The following is a 20155-nucleotide window of genomic DNA, read 5'->3' as shown; positions in this document are numbered from 1 at the left end:
AGTATATCTATCAGGTCTCTGGTTTGCATCCTGGCCCGTCTGTGTGTCGAAGTATCTCTGAGAAAGTTAAATGCTCCTATATGGGATAGAGGACACATTTTCACATTATAGGATAATTGTACTGTGACAAAAATTAAATACCCCCTTTCCTTTCCCATGCTGCCACTCTTTTCCTGTCCACAGACCTGTGTTCATTGGATAACGGCGGCTGCAGCCACAACTGTAGCATCATCCCCGGCGAGGGCTTCATGTGTTCCTGCCCGCTGGGCATGGAGCTGGGAGCCGACAACAAGACCTGTCAGATCCAGAGCTTCTGCCCCAAACACCTCAAGTGTAGCCAGAAGTGCGAACAGGAGAAATCCAGCGTCAAATGCTCCTGCTACGAAGGCTGGGAGCTGGAGGCCGATATGGAGAGCTGCAAGAGCACTGGTGAGCAGACTGAAATGGGACATTTAAAAAGACACACATGACACACAGACGTTTTGGAATTCAGTTGGAGAATTCAATGACGATTTGTTTGTTCTTTCTTTCTTTCTTTCTTTCTTTCTTTCTTTCTTCTCTTTTTCTTTCTGCCTTACTTCTTTTGCTTCCTTCCTTCACTGCATTATGTTTGCCGTCTCTAACACATGCATTGCATTGTATAGTAGCTTCCCTACAGCACGGATCCATTCGATGTGTGTCTCAGCGCTGATGTGTCTGTCCTGCCGTTTCACCTTCAGATTCCTTCAAGCCTTTCATCATATTCTCCAACCGCCACGAGATCAGGAGAATTGAGCTCCACAAGGGGGAGTTCAGTGTGCTGGTGCCGGGCTTGAGGAACACCATCGCCCTGGACTTCCACCTCAACCAGAGCACGCTGTACTGGACAGACGTGGTGGAGGACAAGATCTACCGTGGGAAGCTGTCTGAAAATGGAGGTGAGACTCCCAGGAGAGCTGCAACTTGAACCTGAACCCAAACGTTAATCATGGTGTCGCTGGTGTCCTGATGTTTGGAGATACATTTAATTTTTTGTTCATTTGTTCTGTTAAGCCAGTAGACTCTACTGGCTCTATTGAAAGTTGAAAGTATGAAAAATGAGTTGTGGTCCGACAAAAAATGTGGTTGCAATTTCAGACCCTGTTTTAAAAGTCTTCGAAACGGGGCCCCACAAACAAACCCGCAGGTTCTCTTTTCACCAAAGAGCGTTCCCAGCACAGCACTTAGGGGGCACACACACGGAAGGCTTTGTCTCTTCCCATTTGTCTCAGCGCTCGGTGTGCGTGACTGCGTTCAGAAAAGACACATGGTGTGGGCGGCACAGCGACGGAGCAGGTCCACGTATAGCCAACCCCTTTGTTGCCACCATAAAGAACGGCGACTCATACATTAGATCGGCTCCTGCTGCTTCTCATTGTGGATGTTTTGGTCCATCTCTCTGAGCTGTGGGCAAACACGGGGGCCAAGGACTGCCAACTGCTGAACAAAGGCAACGCACGCACGCACGCACGCACGCACGCACACACACACACACACACACACACACACCCCCTCTGATGCTGCTCTACTAGTGGCTCCTCCAGCATTCCAATAAGCAAACTGTGAAGAGGGCCCATGCCTCTAATTACCAGTGGAAGGCCCTGTGAAGGCCTCGTCTGATCCTCCTCAGCCAGAGATGATCACACACACGCTCACACACGCATGCACACATGCACATGCATGCGCACTCACACACACAGTTAGTTTGCATGGGAGAAGCCAGTTGTTTCTGGGAAATGAGAAATGGAGAGAGAGAAAGAGAGAGAGAGAGAACATAAAAAGTGATATACTGTACAGAGAGAAAGAGTGTGTGTGTGTGTGTGTGTGTGTGTGTGTGTGTGTGTGTGTGTGTGTGTGTGTGTGTGTGTGTGTGTGTGTGTGTGTGTGTGTGTGTGTGTGTGTGTGTGTGTGTGTGTGTGTGTGTGTGTGTGTGTGTGTGTGTGTGTGTGTGTGTGTGTGTGTGTGTGTGTGTGTGTGTAAGAAAAACAGGCTTGTTTTCTCAGAAGTGGGCTGGTTGAGAAAGAAAGTGTTGGTAGAAAAACCACATTGACAGAGCCGGCCGTGCGTGCCATGCTGTGACTGATTCCATAAGAGTAAAGAATTCTAAACAATCCTGTGTTTTGGGGGGAGGGGGGGGGGGGGTGTTACAATGAAACATGTGTGCTAGCTGGGGGGGATTCATTTACTGTACAGTGGTGCGAGGCAAGTGACAGTAGCCCAGAGGCTGACACACTGCATCAGAACCAAAGTTGGTTCCAGTTAAAGTCAGCAATAATTAAATGGCACCAAAGTGCCACAGAATGTCACTTTCATTAAAGCTACAGTAGTTATTATTGCAGCACTGAGACCAAAGATTTGAGACGAGACGAAACCGCTTTATAAGCCCTAGTATTTGTACTTCTATCTTATCTACGAGGGTTCGGTCCAAAAATTGGCGACCTACAAGCTCGCGACGCGTCGACGTGACAAATGAGAGCCTGTATTCCTTTAGGGCCCACGACACTGTAGTACGATGGAGCACACATGTAAGCATTAAAACATTTAGACCTGAGCTCGATTCTACAAAATGTCTTCTAATCTAAATCATGACACTTTTCAGAAAAATGTTTTTATGTCAGTGGTTTTCAAACTATTTCATGTCAAGGACCCCAAAAATTATATGTAATTGGCCGCCGACCCCCATCTGAAAATATGTTGTTCCAGTGACCCTCCAGAAGCAAAGATTTGAGTTGAATACGTTCACACTGAAAGAATATATATTCAAAGATTTGCGCCACAAAATTAGCAGACCTACAGTACAAGCATTTTTCAATAGCTGAAGTATAACCTAATGCTTAAAACACCAAAAGGGGTTCCCGCCCAGAATGGGTTAAAACATTGAGGTCTGAATGACCCTTTTGGATGAAATGAAATGTAGGATTCCCTCCTGTGCCTCCCCATGCTGTCTCTGCTCTTCTTCTACCGTATCTATCTCAATAAAGAAAAAGTCTCTGGGGGACGAACTGCCCAGTGCTGCTTTTTGTGGAAAAACGGAATAAAGTACAGTGCAGTTGCTTATTTGAGCATTGAATACAATATATGTCCCTGTTAACGCCCTCACAGCCTCACATGCTTCATTCAGCACATAATTCAATTCAATTCATTTCAAAGTAGGTTCATTGGCATGAGAAAACGTATGTTTACATTGCCAAAGCAAGTGTCAACATATAATAAAATCAGTTGAAAATGGGGAAAGTATATACGGTTGGAGGGGGTGCAGCATTGCGTAAACAGAGCTGTCACATTGCATTGTTATATACTGTACATGTTATACAGGGTGTATAGCTTTGGGACAAATGGCAGCATTTCTTTCTCAAGACTTATCTAAACAATATACAAAAACCGTCAGATTTAAGATGTGTTTAAAGGTAGCAGCTCTGTTTACATGTGCAGTATGTCTAGCTGTCTACTCGGTACAAATAGTAGTCCTTAGGGTGCTTGTGTTCCATTGTTCCAACCTTATTGTGATAAAACCTTATTTTATCGCAACGGTTCCCCAAGCTTGCTGCTGTGCTTGCACATTGCTGTCCCAATAGGTATGGGAGTTTTTTATTGTTGTTTTCATAGTTTCAAACTCTGTGTGTGTGCACAGTCTATGTAAAGCAATATAGATGCACCATTTACCATTTCTGATGCCTTGGCGACACACAGTCTAAGCTCAAAGCTCTCTGGCTTTCCTCCGTTTGGACGCACAGCTCTGACCAGCTTCGAGGTGGTCATCCAGTACGGGCTGGCCACACCAGAGGGCCTGGCGGTGGACTGGATAGCGGGGAACATCTACTGGGTGGAGAGCAACCTGGACCAGATCGAGGTGGCCAAGCTGGACGGAACCATGAGAACCACCCTGCTGGCCGGGGAGGTGGAGCACCCCCGAGCCATCGCCCTGGACCCCCGTGACGGGTAAAATGAACATGCCATTCATGTTGGCTGTTTTTGTCTTTTAACTGAAATCTCCTGGGTTTGAATGATAGAGATTTTCTTCATTATACAGTTTAATGGCTAGTTTTAATGTAAAGTACGGAAGCTTCCATGAAGTATAGGGGACTCCGTTGTGACGCAATTAAGCTAGTAGTGACAATTCTCTCTGAATTAGTGTGCAGAGTTTTGTCAGCACCGTTTGGTATCGTCTCAGCTACATTTTGAACCTCAAAGTAGGTGATAACAAAAGATTACACGGTACTACAGTGGATAATACTTTTGCCAAATGGAAAATCAATAAAAGGCGAGCTAGTCAAGGCAAGCTGAGCTGGTACTATGCAATGAAAAGTATCTCCACTCTCATCCATTGTTTTTTTGTTGTCAGTATTCTTTTCTGGACGGACTGGGATGCCAGTGAGTCTGCCCAGGTTAAAGGCAGCGTTCTATGACATTGTTTTGTTGTTGTTGTTGGCAGTATTCTATTCTGGACCGACTGGGATGCCAGTCTGCCCAGGATAGAGGCAGCGTCTATGAGCGGGGAAGGCAGGCGGACCATCCACAGGGAGACGGGCAGTGGAGGCTGGCCCAACGGACTGACCGTAGACTACATGGAGAGACGCATCGTCTGGATCGACGCCAGGTAGCCATTTTTTCCATCGGTCACGGAAACAATGTGCAGGAAGCCGTTCAGCGGGCACTGCATTCAGTCAGTCGATCATTTATGTAATGTAATTTATGTAAATCGCTCTGGATTAAGAGCGTCTGCTAAATGCCTAAATTGTAAATTGTATTTATGCTCTGATCCAGTAGTTTTCAACCTTTTTCATATCAAGGTCCATTATTTATTCTGCATCTGTTGAGGAAATGTAGAAAACACTATGCATTTAAGGAGATCAAATCACTCATGGGAAACTAAACTATGACATTTGACCTGTGACTTGTGTGGTCTGAGGGGGTCTTCCCATTGTCTCATGTGTTAAGACCCACCTAGTCTCCCTGAGGGAGTAGGAAGGTGTTTAAGCTGAAGTCTGACTGAGTTGTGTTGAGTCAGTACATGGTGTTCCATTGCAACGCTTCATTGCTGGCTCCGTATTCGAATACAAGATTCTAATACTTTGAAATTCTGAATTGTGTCTGTCTGATTATGTTGTTTAACTGTGTTATAAGTTCTCTCCAAAAGATTCCAGAACACATCATCTGAGCCACGGACCACCATTTGATCAGATTTAGCCTCTCAGGCACAAATCTTATAATAACTTGGAAAACAATTTTCCACTCCTCCATCCCCTCCTGTACCATGACATCTCTCCTGTCTCCTCCAGGTCGGACGCCATTTACTCGGCTCTCTACGACGGCTCGGGTCTGATCGAGGTGCTGCGGGGTCACGAGTACCTGTCCCACCCCTTCGCGGTCACCATGTACGGCGGGGAGGTGTACTGGACGGACTGGAGGACCAACACGCTGGCCAAGGCCAACAAGTGGACGGGAGGCAACGTGACCGTGGTCCAGCGCACCAACACGCAGCCCTTTGACCTGCAGGTCTACCACCCGTCCAGACAGCCGCAGGGTAGGGGCTGCACGTGATGCCGAAACACACCATACACGCATTGGAGACACACACACACACTCACACAGACACACACACGCTGCGCGGTCGCACCCACATCTTGTCATCTGAATCCAAGATGGCAGTGATGTACAGCCAGAATCACTTGAATAGAGTTCCGCACTTGGGGGTTTTGTTATTGTGGCATTTGCATCGCTGCTTGGGCCCCCAGAGTTACTACAGAGGCACATTAGGGCCGCTGCATCAATAATGGAGGCTGTTTGTAACGTGAGCCTTCGGTTCGTGGGGGGTGGGGGGGCGGGGGGAGGCCGCTAAATCTTCGTGTGATAGGATTATTCTTTTTATATTAACCACTTGAACACTAGCATCCCTTTTCTGAGGGGAACGATGGCAAATAACTCATGCTCATGCTGTGAGCTTGTAGATCTTCTTTTTTCAGCAGGTTTGGTGTAGAGGAAAAAAGAGCATACCAAGTACAGTACAGGTTTTGAGGTGGTTAATAGTCTGAAAATACACATGTACATGAATCCAACACTACACTACACGATGAAGGTTTTGTCAAACAAGTCTACAAAGCTAAGGGTGGGTCCCTGGAACAATAAGGGTGGGTCCCTGGAACAACATATTTTCAGATGGGGTCCGCGCATAGACTGTAAAAAATATGGACAAAGCGTTCCCCGGGTCTAACATGAACGTAAAATGAAGCCTGTAATAATATGCTAATTCCTGATGTAAGTCGCCATCTTTCTAGATCCGTTTGGTACCAGCTGGCCATTGGCTGGCTCCGTTTTGGACCAGCTGGTCATTGGCTGCCCAGACAACGAGGCGGGACTTCCCCCCTTCTTCTCCGTTGGTTTTTATTTTGACTCGAGTGGGAGGAGAAGACTCTTGAGTGGGAGGGGAATCCCGATCATAGACTGTAACGGTAGCCACGCCCCTCAGAACATACGCGACTTTATGGTAATTTTTTTAATTAATGGGACCATAATTTTCCAAAAACAATATTATGACATTAGAAATGAGACTTTAAACTAGTGACTGGAAGAAGAAAGTATTCATGACCATGTTTATTAAGGTAATACAGTCTAGGTGAAGTTGGGCCAAAATACATGGGCCTCTATGGAGCTATGGGGCTTTTTGGGTCCAGTCCAGCGCCACAACAGGCCATTATTATGAACTACCGATTTCAAATGAGGCTTCACGAAATATCTGGCTGACTGCCCCCCTGGGTCCGCGGCCAAATGATACAGATAGTCCTGGGGGTCCTTGTCATGCAAAAGGTTGAGCACCACTGACATAGAAACATACAGTAGGTTTTTCAGAAAGCCGTCAGGATTTAGAAGACATTAAATGAAATTAGAATCTGTTGTCCGGTCTAAATGGGTTAACATGCACATGCTGCCGTTGTCTGTAGTCACAACACGAACACCCAAGTGTCAGCACCGCAGGCACCAGGTTTTTTTGTTTTGGTTTTTTCTTTCCCTTCTTTTTTTAGTGCTTCAAGTTGAAGGGCAGGGAGAGCAGAGGAGGCAGGGTTCACAGAGCACCGCTGCTGGCCGTGTAGATTCACAACCCCAATCCTCGCAGACAAGCTGACCTTTTCACAGCTTTAAGTGCTGTTGTCTCGTCATTCAGAGCCACCTCCTGCCGTGTGGTTGGTTGATCAAAAGGACACCTCGCTGTCGGCTGAATCCCCCGGCGGCGGTTGATGGGGATGAATAAAGTAAAATAACAAACCAAACGCCCACCGTGTGTCACGTTTTGATCTCAGGGCAGAGATACGGGCTTATCGCGATTGTTCTGCTGTTCTCTGTCACATTGTAGCAGCGTCGCCTCGCCATAATAGGAATCAGTGGCTCGGGTGTCCTAAGGTGTGTGTGTGTGTGTGTGTGGGTGGTATGGGTCCCAGAAAGACCCATACAGTGTGATTTGATGCAGGAACATTTTTGAGATTGCACTGCCAGTCCCCATTGTGATGACAGGGAACCGAGCAGCACTCTGAACAAGTCTAGTTGACAATTCGTTTTTCTACATTGTTGTCTGGTTCTTGCTCTCTCTGACTGACTGCCCTGTTGACTGAGAGGTCCATTGTGTCCGGACAGGCCAGACCCATTGCTGCCTTCCATCATTTCACAGTTGGTGCGAAACTCGTGGAACGGCCTTGCGTCGTATGTGGACCGTTGGGGCATACACTTAAAGAAATTCTTCTAAATCCTCCAGTTTTCTGAAATAAATATTTTCACGATTTTTCTAAAATAGCAGACCTACAAGCTTGTAGCGCACCACTCGGTGGCGCACTATGAGCTTGTAGATCTGCTATTTTTCAATAGCTAAATTATAACATAATGTTCAAAACACCAAAAGGGGTTCCCGCCCAAAATGGGTTAACATAACAATGAGCAATTATTTAAGATAATCTCGATTATTTTTGCATGATCATTTTCATGTTGAAAAATTTTCTTACATTTTCAAACATATAAAAAAATAGCAGATCTGCAAGGTTGCGATGTGTCACTTCGTGACATGTAAGTTTATACATCAGCTATATTTCCACCTTTTTTATTAGTATAAAATTATTCAATATGACTGATTTCTTTGTATATTTCATGTATTTGTCATTACGAAGCTTAAAAGGACAAACGGAAATAAAAATTGTTCCAATGTTCACTGCCAAAAAGACAATTAAAGTATTAAACCATTAAACACAATTATTTGTACTACAACTTAAATCGTAAGAGCCATGTGTTTTCCTCTGTGTCAGTTTTAACGAGGTCTGTGGAAAAATACTGTTTTCTGTCTCTGTCTCTGTCTCCCACACACACACACAGCTCCCAATCCGTGTGAAGGATCTGAGGGAAAGAGCCCCTGCTCCCACCTGTGTCTCATCAACTTCAACCGGACCTACGCCTGCGCCTGCCCACACCTCATGAAGCTACAGCCTGACAAACGCACCTGCAAAGGTACAGTGAGGACACAACAGTCAGTCGTGACACACACACACACACACACACACACACACACACACTGATGTACCTCAAGAGACAGTCCCTGTGGGGATCTTTTCTCAGTGTTATATGACAGCCTGGCATCAGCATCAGGCTCTCATCCAGTGCTGGAAAAAGTACTACATTTCTTTACTTGAGTAAAAGCAACAATACTGCAATGTGTAAAAGTCTGGTATTCAAAACATACTTGAGTAAAAGTATTGGCATCAAAGCATACTTAAAGTGCCAAAAGGAAACATGCTCAACTGCTCATTGTGCAGAATGTCCCATTTCACAATGTAGTGGAGTAGAAGTAAAAATACTGAAAATTGGAAATACAAAAAAACAAAATACCTAATATCACTGGTAAGGACACAATTAACAGTTGTGACACACAAACACACACTGACACACACACACACACACACTGATGTCTCAAGAGACAGGCTGTTTCTCTGTGGGAATCTTTTCTCAGTGTTAAATGATCAGGCTTTCATCTCTCATGAAACCAGACCTAAATACTCGTCCATTGTTTGTGTAGTACTAGTGTATACATTTAATCTCCATTTCATTATTTCATTGTCTCGGCTGATATCTGCCAATTTAAAGACCCCTTCGTTCATTGCTGTACTTGGACGATGTGGTTTGAAAGGGATATATTTGGGATTGTGGTTTAGTCTGTGGGTTTGTACATGTTTATGTACATGGGCACAGTAGGTGTGGGTGCGCACATGTGCATATCACGCTTCATGCTCTGTGTGTGCAAACACACATGAAATGACATCATGTGGCAGCCAAGTCTACTCTTTTTTTCCTTTTTTTTATACAGTATATAATTTTTATCCCATGATTTTGCAACCCATTCTTTTTACCCAGTGTCAATTATCTAATGTAATCCTGGGCGCTACACTTCCTCTGCCAACCTGGAGGGCCAGCGGACTGACCTCATGCTTCCTTCTATGCATGAGGAGTCCAAGCTTCTTCTTTTCACCTGACAGGGGAGAGTTTCCCCAGGCCGGACATGGCACATGGAGGGGAACACGTTATTCTGACCAGTTCCTTTCCCCTCGATCAGGAGCCCCGGCTGGCCAGGGGGAGGTTGTTTAGAGACCAGGATTACGGGTATGGGTACTGACGACGCAGAGGAGAGAACACGCCCCCAGCGGGAAGCGAACCCAGGACCTTCTAGCTGTGAGGCGACAGAACTACCGACTGTGCCACCGTGCCCCAGCCTAGTCTACTCTTATACCCCCCAAAAAACAGGACCTCCCTCGTGACGTCATGTAGCAGCCATGTCAATGGACGTTTGATTTAATAAAAATAAAATATTATAATGAGCTTCAGTGGCCGCTGCATCGAGCTGAAACCAAATATGGAGTCAGACGTCATAGAATAGATAAATCATAGAGGATTGATGTCATAGACTTGTCCAAATATTGACTTCCCGGCCTGGTTGAGATATGCATTCCACTAAGTGCAGCACCTTTCTAGTTAATTGGTCATTTTGGCAGTCCATCCTATCTGCCCGGTGCAAGTTTTGATTACAGAGCAAACGATTTTCATTTTCATTCATACGTTCCAGGGTACAATGCCGGAAACACAATTATATCTTTAATCGCAAATTATTTGTGTGACAATTAATCGTCAATTTGAATTTATTTCTTGGTCTCCGTCCCTCTCCTTCCCTCTGGTCAGAGTCGCGCAAGTTCCTCCTGTACGCCCGGCAGATCGAGATCCGCGGCGTGGACATCGACAACCCGTACTACAACTACATCATCTCCTTCACCGTGCCCGACATCGACAACGTGACGGTGGTGGACTACGACGCCGTGGAGCACCGCATCTACTGGTCGGACGTTCGCACGCAGACCATCAAGAGGGCCTTCATCAACGGCACGGGCGTGGAGACCGTGGTGTCTGCTGGTAAGAAGAAGAAGAACAATGATGCTGCCGGGGGAGGGATATCTTCTCTTCAGAAGTTCACTGATGGGTTACTTACATTTTGTATTCTGGGCGGGAACCCCTTTTGGTGTTTTATCCCTTCAGGCCGGGGTTCTTTACAGTATGTACAGTATTCAAAAAAATAAAATTATGCTGCTATATACATTTAAAATTTTGGCTTTTCTCCAGTATTGTCTGCATTGGGGAAGAGTGGGTGGGCATAGTGGGTGGACGGGAGGGAAATGAGGGGTGCCTATTCCTATGTATTAACAAATGTATATGTTGACATGAACACATGTCAAAAATGTAAAAAAAACACACAAAAAAAGAAAACTAGAAGGATATTGGTATCAAAATATACTCAAAGGAGAATACACAACCCCCCCCCCCTTCTGTTTAGCCTAGAACTGGAGGTCTAGAACTAGGTCATGTGATCAGTGACATCACATAGGTGTACTCTGCAGGCATAGAGCTATAATGTAATCTAGAGAACGGATTGAGGAGCGACAGCCCCCCCCCCCCCCCCACTATTGACTTCAATGGAAGTTGCTCAGTGGCGTTTTGAAGCCACGACGAAGTCTTCCGGGTAGTAACCCTCGAGCGTTTATATGATTGGTTGACTCCTATCATAGTACCCCTCGAGCGTTGATTTGATTGGTTGGCTCCTATCATAGTACCCCTCGAGTGTTGATATGATTGGTTGGCTCCTATCATAGTACCCCTCGAGTGTTGATATGATTGGTTGGCTCCTATCATAGTACCCCTCGCGCTGTTCTTGTGGTGCCTCTGTGTCACGTCCTACGTCACGATTCATTCATATAAATGTAACCTGGGCCTGCAGTACTACTATTGACCAGTAGGCACAGCGGCTTCAACGTTGCCCAGACATTGTGCAGGCTTGTCTGCAGGCCAAAGAGTACAACTTTGTACATGTTGAAAATGAGTGGTATTCCCCTTTAAAGTACCAATAGTACTCATTATGCAGACGGTCTCATTTAGCACGGTTTATTTTTCAAATATATGCAATGTATCAAATCCTTTGAAAATAGCAGATCTACAAGCTTCCCTTCTGTCATTCCATTTTAATTGTGTTTGATTTCCTTGCTTTTTTGTGTAGATTATTTATATAGCACCTTTCTAGACATGGTCACAAAGTGCTGTACAACAAGTTATACATATTATTATTATTATTATCATCATTATTATTCTCTGCTGAGTGCTGCGTATAGGTTCACTCCCACCATGCCTGTGATAGTAACGTGCCAAAACGTATAGACATTGGGAAGTGAAAGATACTGCTGTCTAGTGTCTACCCTAAATAAATCCTTTCCCGTCGTGGGGCCTCACGCTTCTCCACAGACCTCCCCAACGCTCACGGCCTGGCAGTGGACTGGGTGTCCAGAAACCTCTTCTGGACCAGCTACGACGCCAACAGGAAGCAGATCAACGTGGCCAGACTGGACGGCTCCTTCAAGAACGCCGTCATCCAGGGTCTGGATAAACCCCACTGTCTGGTGCTGCACCCACTGCTGGGGTGAGTGTTATGGTGCTGCACCCGCTGCTGGGGTGAGTGTTATGGTGCTGGACCCTCTGCTGGGGTGAGTGTTAGGGTGCTGGACCCTCTGCTGGGGTGAGTGTTATGGTGCTGGACCCGCTGCTGGGGTGAGTGTTATGGTGCTGCTCCCTCTGCTGGGGTGAGTGTTATGGTGCTGCTCCCTCTGCTGGGGTGAGTGTTATGGTGCTGCTCCCTCTGCTGGGGTGAGTGTTAGGGTGCTGGACCCTCTGCTGGGGTGAGTGTTAGGGTGCTGGACCCTCTGCTGGGGTGAGTGTTATGGTGCTGGACTCTCTGCTGGGGTGAGTGTTATGGTGCTGCTCCCTCTGCTGGGGTGAGTGTTAGGGTGCTGGACCCGCTACTGGGGTGAGTGTTATGGTGCTGCACCCGCTGCTGGGGTGAGTGTTATGGTGCTGCTCCCTCTGCTGGGGTGAGTGTTATGGTGCTGGACCTGCTTCTGGGGTGAGTGTTATGGTGCTGCACCCACTGCTGGGGTGAGTGTTATGGTGCTGCACTCTCTACTGGGGTGAGTGTTATGGTGCTCCACCTGCTGCTGGAGTGAGTGTTATGGTGCTGGACCCTCTGCTGGGGTGAGTGTTATGGTGCTGGACCCTCTGCTGGGGTGAGTGTTAGGGTGCTGGACCCTCTGCTGGGGTGAGTGTTATGGTGCTGGACCCGCTGCTGGGGTGAGTGTTATGGTGCTGCTCCCTCTGCTGGGGTGAGTGTTATGGTGCTGCTCCCTCTGCTGGGGTGAGTGTTATGGTGCTGCTCCCTCTGCTGGGGTGAGTGTTATGGTGCTGCTCCCTCTGCTGGGGTGAGTGTTAGGGTGCTGGACCCTCTGCTGGGGTGAGTGTTATGGTGCTGGACCCTCTGCTGGGGTGAGTGTTATGGTGCTGCTCCCTCTGCTGGGGTGAGTGTTAGGGTGCTGGACCCGCTGCTGGGGTGAGTGTTATGGTGCTGCACCCGCTGCTGGGGTGAGTGTTATGGTGCTGCTCCCTCTGCTGGGGTGAGTGTTATGGTGCTGGACCTGCTTCTGGGGTGAGTGTTATGGTGCTGCACCCACTGCTGGGGTGAGTGTTATGGTGCTGCTCCCTCTGCTGGGGTGAGTGTTAGGGTGCTGGACCCTCTGCTGGGGTGAGTGTTATGGTGCTGGACCTGCTTCTGGGGTGAGTGTTATGGTGCTGCACCCACTGCTGGGGTGAGTGTTATGGTGCTGCACTCTCTACTGGGGTGAGTGTTATGGTGCTCCACCTGCTGCTGGAGTGAGTGTTATGGTGCTGCACTCTCTACTGGGGTGAGTGTTATGGTGCTACACCCTCTGCTGGGGTGAGTGTTATGGTGCTGCACCATCTGCTGGGGTGAGTGTTATGGTGCTGCACTCTCTGCTGGGGTGAGTGTTATGGGGCTACACCCTCTGCTGGGGTGAGTGTTAGAACACTGTCTGGTGCTGCACCCTCTGCTGGGGTGAGTGTTATGGTGCTGCACCCTCTGCTGGGGTGAGTGTTATGGTGCTGCACCCTCTGCTGGGGTGAGTGTTATGGTGCTGCACCCGCTGCTGGGGTGAGTGTTATGGTGCTGCACTCTCTGCTGGGGTGAGTGTTATGGTGCTGCACTCTCTGCTGGGGTGAGTGTTATGGGGCTACACCCTCTGCTGGGGTGAGTGTTAGATCACTGTCTGGTGCTGCACCCTCTGCTGGGGTGAGTGTTATGGTGCTACACCCTCTGCTAGGGTGAGTGTTAGAACACTGTCTGGTGCTGCACCCTCTGCTGGGGTGAGTGTTATGGTGCTACACCCTCTGCTGGGGTGAGTGTTAGAACACTGTCTGGTGCTGCACCCTCTGCTGGGGTGAGTGTTATGGTGCTGCACCCGCTGCCTGGGGTGAGTGTTAAAACACTGTCTGGTGCTACACCCTCTGCTGGGGTGAGTGTTAGAACACTGTCTGCTGCACCCTCTGCTGGGGTGAGTGTTATGGTGCTGCACCCGCTGCTGGGGTGAGTGTTATGGTGCTGCACTCTCTGCTGGGGTGAGTGTTATGGTGCTGCACTCTCTGCTGGGGTGAGTGTTATGGGGCTACACCCTCTGCTGGGGTGAGTGTTAGATCACTGTCTGGTGCTGCACCCTCTGCTGGGGTGAGTGTTATGGTGCTACACCCTCTGCTGGGGTGAGTGTTAGAACACTGTCTGGTGCTGCACCCTCTGCTGGGGTGAGTGTTATGGTGCTGCACCCGCTGCCTGGGGTGAGTGTTAAAACACTGTCTGGTGCTGCACCCTCTGCTGGGGTGAGTGTTATGGTGCTGCACCCTCTGCTGGGGTGAGTGTTATGGTGCTGCTCCCTCTGCTGGGGTGAGTGTTATGGTGCTGCACTCTCTGCTGGGGTGAGTGTTATGGGGCTACACCCTCTGCTGGGGTGAGTGTTAGATCACTGTCTGGTGCTGCACCCTCTGCTGGGGTGAGTGTTATGGTGCTACACCCTCTGCTAGGGTGAGTGTTAGAACACTGTCTGGTGCTGCACCCTCTGCTGGGGTGAGTGTTATGGTGCTACACCCTCTGCTGGGGTGAGTGTTAGAACACTGTCTGGTGCTGCACCCTCTGCTGGGGTGAGTGTTATGGTGCTGCACCCGCTGCCTGGGGTGAGTGTTAAAACACTGTCTGGTGCTACACCCTCTGCTGGGGTGAGTGTTAGAACACTGTCTGCTGCACCCTCTGCTGGGGTGAGTGTTATGGTGCTGCACCCGCTGCTGGGGTGAGTGTTATGGTGCTGCACTCTCTGCTGGGGTGAGTGTTATGGTGCTGCACTCTCTGCTGGGGTGAGTGTTATGGGGCTACACCCTCTGCTGGGGTGAGTGTTAGATCACTGTCTGGTGCTGCACCCTCTGCTGGGGTGAGTGTTATGGTGCTACACCCTCTGCTGGGGTGAGTGTTAGAACACTGTCTGGTGCTGCACCCTCTGCTGGGGTGAGTGTTATGGTGCTGCACCCGCTGCCTGGGGTGAGTGTTAAAACACTGTCTGGTGCTGCACCCTCTGCTGGGGTGAGTGTTATGGTGCTGCACCCTCTGCTGGGGTGAGTGTTATGGTGCTGCTCCCTCTGCTGGGGTGAGTGTTATGGTGCTGCTCCCTCTGCTGGGGTGAGTGTTATGGTGCTGCTCCCTCTGCTGGGGTGAGTGTTAGAACACTGTCTGGTGCTGCACCCTCTGCTGGGGTTAGTGTTATGGTGCTGCACCCGCTGCTGTGGTGAGCGCTGCTGCATGATTGTCCGCATACAATAGGGAATAGGCCAGTGTTACAGGCTGTATTCTCAAGACGCAGCGGTGACTTTGCAGTGGGCTCCCTTGCTAGATGATCGATGCAGGTTCTTTTCATTTTTTTTCTTTTTCTTATTATAAAAATACAAAATTAAAAGCACAATAAAAGCACACGAATAACATACGGAAACAGAATATGCAAAACAAAACAATAAATCCTTAAGATAAATAACAAATGCGAATAATAATGCCAAAGGGTTATTCGTCCGTAGAACAAAAACATATGTTCCATTTGTGCACTCAGATTTAAGAGGATTTGGACTGTGTAATGCACAAAATAATGTCTGTGGTTAGACCCAAATGTCAAAGTCTTTGCTGAGCTGGAAGACAATCAAACAACTTACTGTAAGCGTGTTGTTGTTTTTTACTCGTATTGTTTGCACGTGTGGTTTGCACGTGTTTGAGCAAAAAGGTGGAATATCATCAGCGTTTGTTTTGCTACGGAGCACATTTTCTTAATTAAAAGAAAGAAAAAAAGAATCCCTTGGAAATCTGCTCATGGGCGGAAGCCACTTCTGGGGGTTATAGCCTGCAAAAAAGATGTCATCACCACAACAATCTATTCCCGATATCAACTGCCTTTATGATGCACTTTATTTTGCTTACACAGCTGAGACAGGTCAGGGCAGAGCTAGCGTGCTGTTTACACTCACACACATCAAATAATGTGAAGTGCTATCTATATGAGGGCTCAACACAGATATGGAACACCGCCAGGAGATGTTATCAGCTCACCCCACAATCCATCCTCTTGTGTGTCTTATCTCTCATCATACTGTGTGTGTGTGTGTGTGTGTGTGTGTGTGTGTGTGTGTGTGTGTGTGTGTGTCCATCCATCCAGGAAGCTATACTGGACGGATGGAGACAACATCAGCATGGCCAACATGGACGGCGGGAACCGCACCTTGCTCTTCACTAATCAGAGAGGACCAGTGGGTGAGTGTCTCAACTCTATGCAAACAAACCCATCGCTGATCACTGGATAATAATGCTGATTGAGCAAGAATGGTGTGTCTTCATCCATTCGTTGGGGTGGTTGATGATGGTGCTATATACAGTAACAGTGGTTCTTCTCAAGCCTTTTCAGGCTGGTTCTCAAACGTTTTTCATGTCAAAGACCCCGAAAATCATACATTATGTATACGTTTTAGTGTTAAATGTTTTCAAAACTATTCACAGCTCTTCAATACTTTTATAAATTTGAAGTATGAAATGCCTTCACCACACTCATGGATCCTCGGGGGTCCCCACCTCACTTTGAGAACCACTGTAGAAGGCATCTCTAATTGTGGAAGTATATATAATGTTTATATATTTAGCACCAGTTGACAGTTGGTGCTTGTTATACCCTTGTAAGTAAATTAATTTATAGAGCACCTTTCGAAACAATGTAACAAAGTGCTGTACAACAAGGTAAAACAATCATGTTAAAACAAGGGCATGAAACAAACAATAGGTAAAAAAAAAAAAAGTAAAAAAAGGTAAAACATTGAGATGCAAATAAATCAAGTAAAAATATATCATAAAATAAAGTGCTGACGAAATAAATACGTTTTTAACAATTTCTTAAAACTGTCGACAGACTCTGCATTCTTCAGCTCATGGGGCAGGGCATTCCACAAAGTGGGGGCAACCACTTCAAATGCACGGTCACCCTTAGTTTTGAGTCTAGTTGTAGGAATAGACAGAAGGCCTTTATCGGAGGACCTGAGAGAACGTGTGTTAGGTTTAGCATGCAGTAGTTCAGAGATGTAGAGTGGAGCCAGTCCGTATATAAGAGAATTTTGAAATTGATCCTAGAATTGATCCCAATTGAACCAAAAGAGGTTCCCCTATGATTTTGAGCCTAAGAATCGCTTGTTAGCTACTGTATATTCAGCACCATTTTTGTTTAGTGTGTAATGTATTACTGCATCACACAGAGGCTCAGAGTAAGCTAATTAGCGCTCAGAGTGCTAAAATTGGCGTGAGAAAGTGTAGATAAGAGAGACGGGGTATTATGAAAACTAATGATATTCCTTATCTCCACACAGGCCTGTCTATTGACTTTGACAATGAGCAACTGTATTGGATCAGCTCAGGAAACGGCACCATCGTCCGCTGTAAGCTGGACGGGTCTGGTCTGGAGACCCTGGAGGGGGTTAAGGGCAAACTCACCAAGGCCACCGCATTGGCCATCATGGGTAAGGACGGTTTCTTGAGGTCTGTGTCTTCATTTTCCATGTGATATTTTTCTTGTCTGTTATTTTTTTTCTTCAGTCTCAGGCCTGTCACAGTTATTACATAATCGTCTTAATCGCATATTGGAAAATCTTTTCGCTTATCGTTTTAAAAACTTAAAAAAAGAAATGGTGGAAATAGCAAAACAGAAAAACTGAAAATTGTATTCATAATGTTCCGATGTTCCACGACAGAAACGCAATTAAACATAAAACATGTGAGTTATAGATCGTCTCTTTTTCCAGCGAGCGGCACTGGCGCATAACTAAATCTAGTCGGGGTGGCAGTGGATCAGGGGTAGAGTAGCCGGTAGAGCGGCCGGATGGGAACCTCGAGGTTCCCAGTTCGATCCCGGGCTCCCCCAGAGTTCGTGTCGAAGTGTCCTTGAGCAGGAATCACATTATACATAATCCTACAAACAACAACATTGCCTCATTGGTGTGACGTTGTCCATGACCATGTAGCAGTAAACGGATGTAACGTCATGTTCATGTGTCTATAGGTGACAAGCTGTGGTGGGCAGACCAGGGAACTGACCAGATAGGAACCTGTGATAAGAAGGACGGGGGGAACTGGAAGGTGCTGCGCAACAACACCTCTCCCATGATGCACATGAGAATATATGACGAGGAGGTGCAGAAAGGTAAGACAACAACACCTCTCCCATGATGCACATGAGAATATATGACGAGGAGGTGCAGAAAGGTAAGACAACAACACCTCTCCCATGATGCACATGAGAATATATGACGAGGAGGTGCAGAAAGGTAAGACAACAACACCTCTCCAATGATGCACATGAGAATATATGACGAGGAGGTGCAGAAAGGTAAGACAACAACACCTCTCCCATGATGCACATGAGAATATATGACGAGGAGGTGCAGAAAGGTAAGACAACAACACCTCTCCCATGATGCACATGAGAATATATGACGAGGAGGTGCAGAAAGGTAAGACAACAACACCTCTCCCATGATGCACATGAGAATATATGACGAGGAGGTGCAGAAAGGTAAGACAACTTGATGAGGAGTTTTTGGTATTTTATTATGGCTTCTTTCAGGCCTGGGTTCATAAAGCATTTGTAAATACTTGATACTGTAGTTAGCGTTTGTCGCATAAGACAACACAATGTGGCCTGGGCCTTGGCTCAGCGGTCCAGGCACCTTGGCTGGTAATCCAGCCTGGCAGTGTGCCACGGGTTCGACTCCCGATCCCGACGGCCCTTACTGCATGTACTCCCCCATCTCTCTCCCCCATTTCCTGTCAGCCTATTGTCTGTCCCTCTATAAAGAAATAATATATATATATATATATATATGATATACAGTATATTGACTATACCTTTTTTATTTCTGCGATCAGTTTCATATCTGAGGTTCAAGTTCAAAGTGGTCTTTATGGTTACATATTGTGTATAATACATCGTAGCAGCATAAGTAATAGTAATTATTTTACAGAGAGAAAAAGCGTAATAATGAGTTTAACTAATACTTCCATCTGGTGCTGCTTGAACACTGCCACAAAGCTAAGAAAACATTTGCAATAATGTTCACACTCTAATTTGTGAACATTATTTAACCCAGGTCTGGTTTCCAACTGATCCCTCTCTGATATGCTCTTCCATTTGTTTTCACAGCGAGCATTAACCTGTGCAGTAACAACAATGGAGACTGTTCCCAGCTGTGTCTGCCCACGTCGCCCACCACCAGAGCCTGTATGTGTACTGCTGGATACAGCCTTAAGACTGGACAGCAGTCCTGTGAAGGTACGCAATGATCCGTGATCCACACATAGTTACATACAGTACATAAAAAGAAGATACAATAATTATAACTATGATAACTAGAAAAGTTGCAAATTGCCCTTTGGGCAATCACACTAATAAGAATAATGACGTAGCTTTATATAGTGTCTTTCAAGAAACCCAAGGATGCTTTGTTTAGACCAAAATAAAGAAAACTAAACTAAAAGATCAAAGGCATCAGCTGGCAAAGTGTCCAGTATTGAGGCATTAAATCTCTTGTCAGGAGAGAGTTCCATTAGGGGGGAGGGGCTGCCATACTGAAGGCTCTGTCACCAAAAGTTTGGATGCTGGGCCGTAGACTGCAGAGAGATCAGAAACAAGGGCACAGAGAGGAGGAGGAGGAGGTGTACGTATGTGGTGTGGAGCCAGTGCAGGTGGATAAGGGTGGGGGGGTGATGTCCTGCCAGGGTTGGTGAGTTTTTGCACATACTGGAGTCTGTCCAGGGCTTTACTGGGAACCAGACTCCGTTGCCATAGTCAAGACAAGCGGTGATGAAGGTATGGGTGAATTGAATCTGAGAGCATGGGCCGCAGTGGGGTTTTTTTAGGTGGTAAAAAGGTCGATTTGGCGATGGATTCAATGTGTGACTGGAAGCAGAAAGCTGAATACACAATCTGTTCTACTATTTGTGTCTTTGAAGGTATGGGCTCTTTCCTGCTTTACTCTGTCCACGAGGGCATCAGAGGAATCCCACTGGACCCTGCAGACAAGTCTGACGCCCTGGTGCCGGTCTCTGGCACCTCTCTGGCTGTTGGCATCGACTTCCATGCTGGTGAGTTAAACACTAATGTGATTTGTCTGC

General features: G+C 46.9%; 1 protein-coding gene across 1 annotated transcript in view; it reads left to right on the top strand.

Annotated features, from left to right (window-relative positions):
• The window catches only part of LOC310861655 (low-density lipoprotein receptor-related protein 1-like), a 168760-nt gene that overhangs the window by 97345 nt on the left and 51260 nt on the right, over nucleotides 1-20155 (top strand). Inside the window, exons 23-35 of the mRNA XM_083769200.1 lie at nucleotides 184-429; nucleotides 720-917; nucleotides 3753-3957; nucleotides 4451-4615; nucleotides 5298-5542; nucleotides 8371-8502; nucleotides 10222-10449; nucleotides 11827-12001; nucleotides 16164-16258; nucleotides 17356-17505; nucleotides 18045-18185; nucleotides 19185-19313; nucleotides 19994-20125. Coding sequence (XP_083625326.1) covers nucleotides 184-429; nucleotides 720-917; nucleotides 3753-3957; nucleotides 4451-4615; nucleotides 5298-5542; nucleotides 8371-8502; nucleotides 10222-10449; nucleotides 11827-12001; nucleotides 16164-16258; nucleotides 17356-17505; nucleotides 18045-18185; nucleotides 19185-19313; nucleotides 19994-20125 — 2241 coding nt within the window. The remainder of the gene's footprint in view (nucleotides 1-183; nucleotides 430-719; nucleotides 918-3752; nucleotides 3958-4450; nucleotides 4616-5297; nucleotides 5543-8370; nucleotides 8503-10221; nucleotides 10450-11826; nucleotides 12002-16163; nucleotides 16259-17355; nucleotides 17506-18044; nucleotides 18186-19184; nucleotides 19314-19993; nucleotides 20126-20155) is intronic.

This window comes from Protomyctophum parallelum (genome assembly GCF_964188405.1).
Source record: "Protomyctophum parallelum genome assembly, chromosome: 7".
In the NCBI taxonomy this organism is placed as follows: Eukaryota; Metazoa; Chordata; class Actinopteri; order Myctophiformes; family Myctophidae; genus Protomyctophum; species Protomyctophum parallelum.
This window is presented reverse-complemented; position numbering and strand designations above follow the sequence as displayed.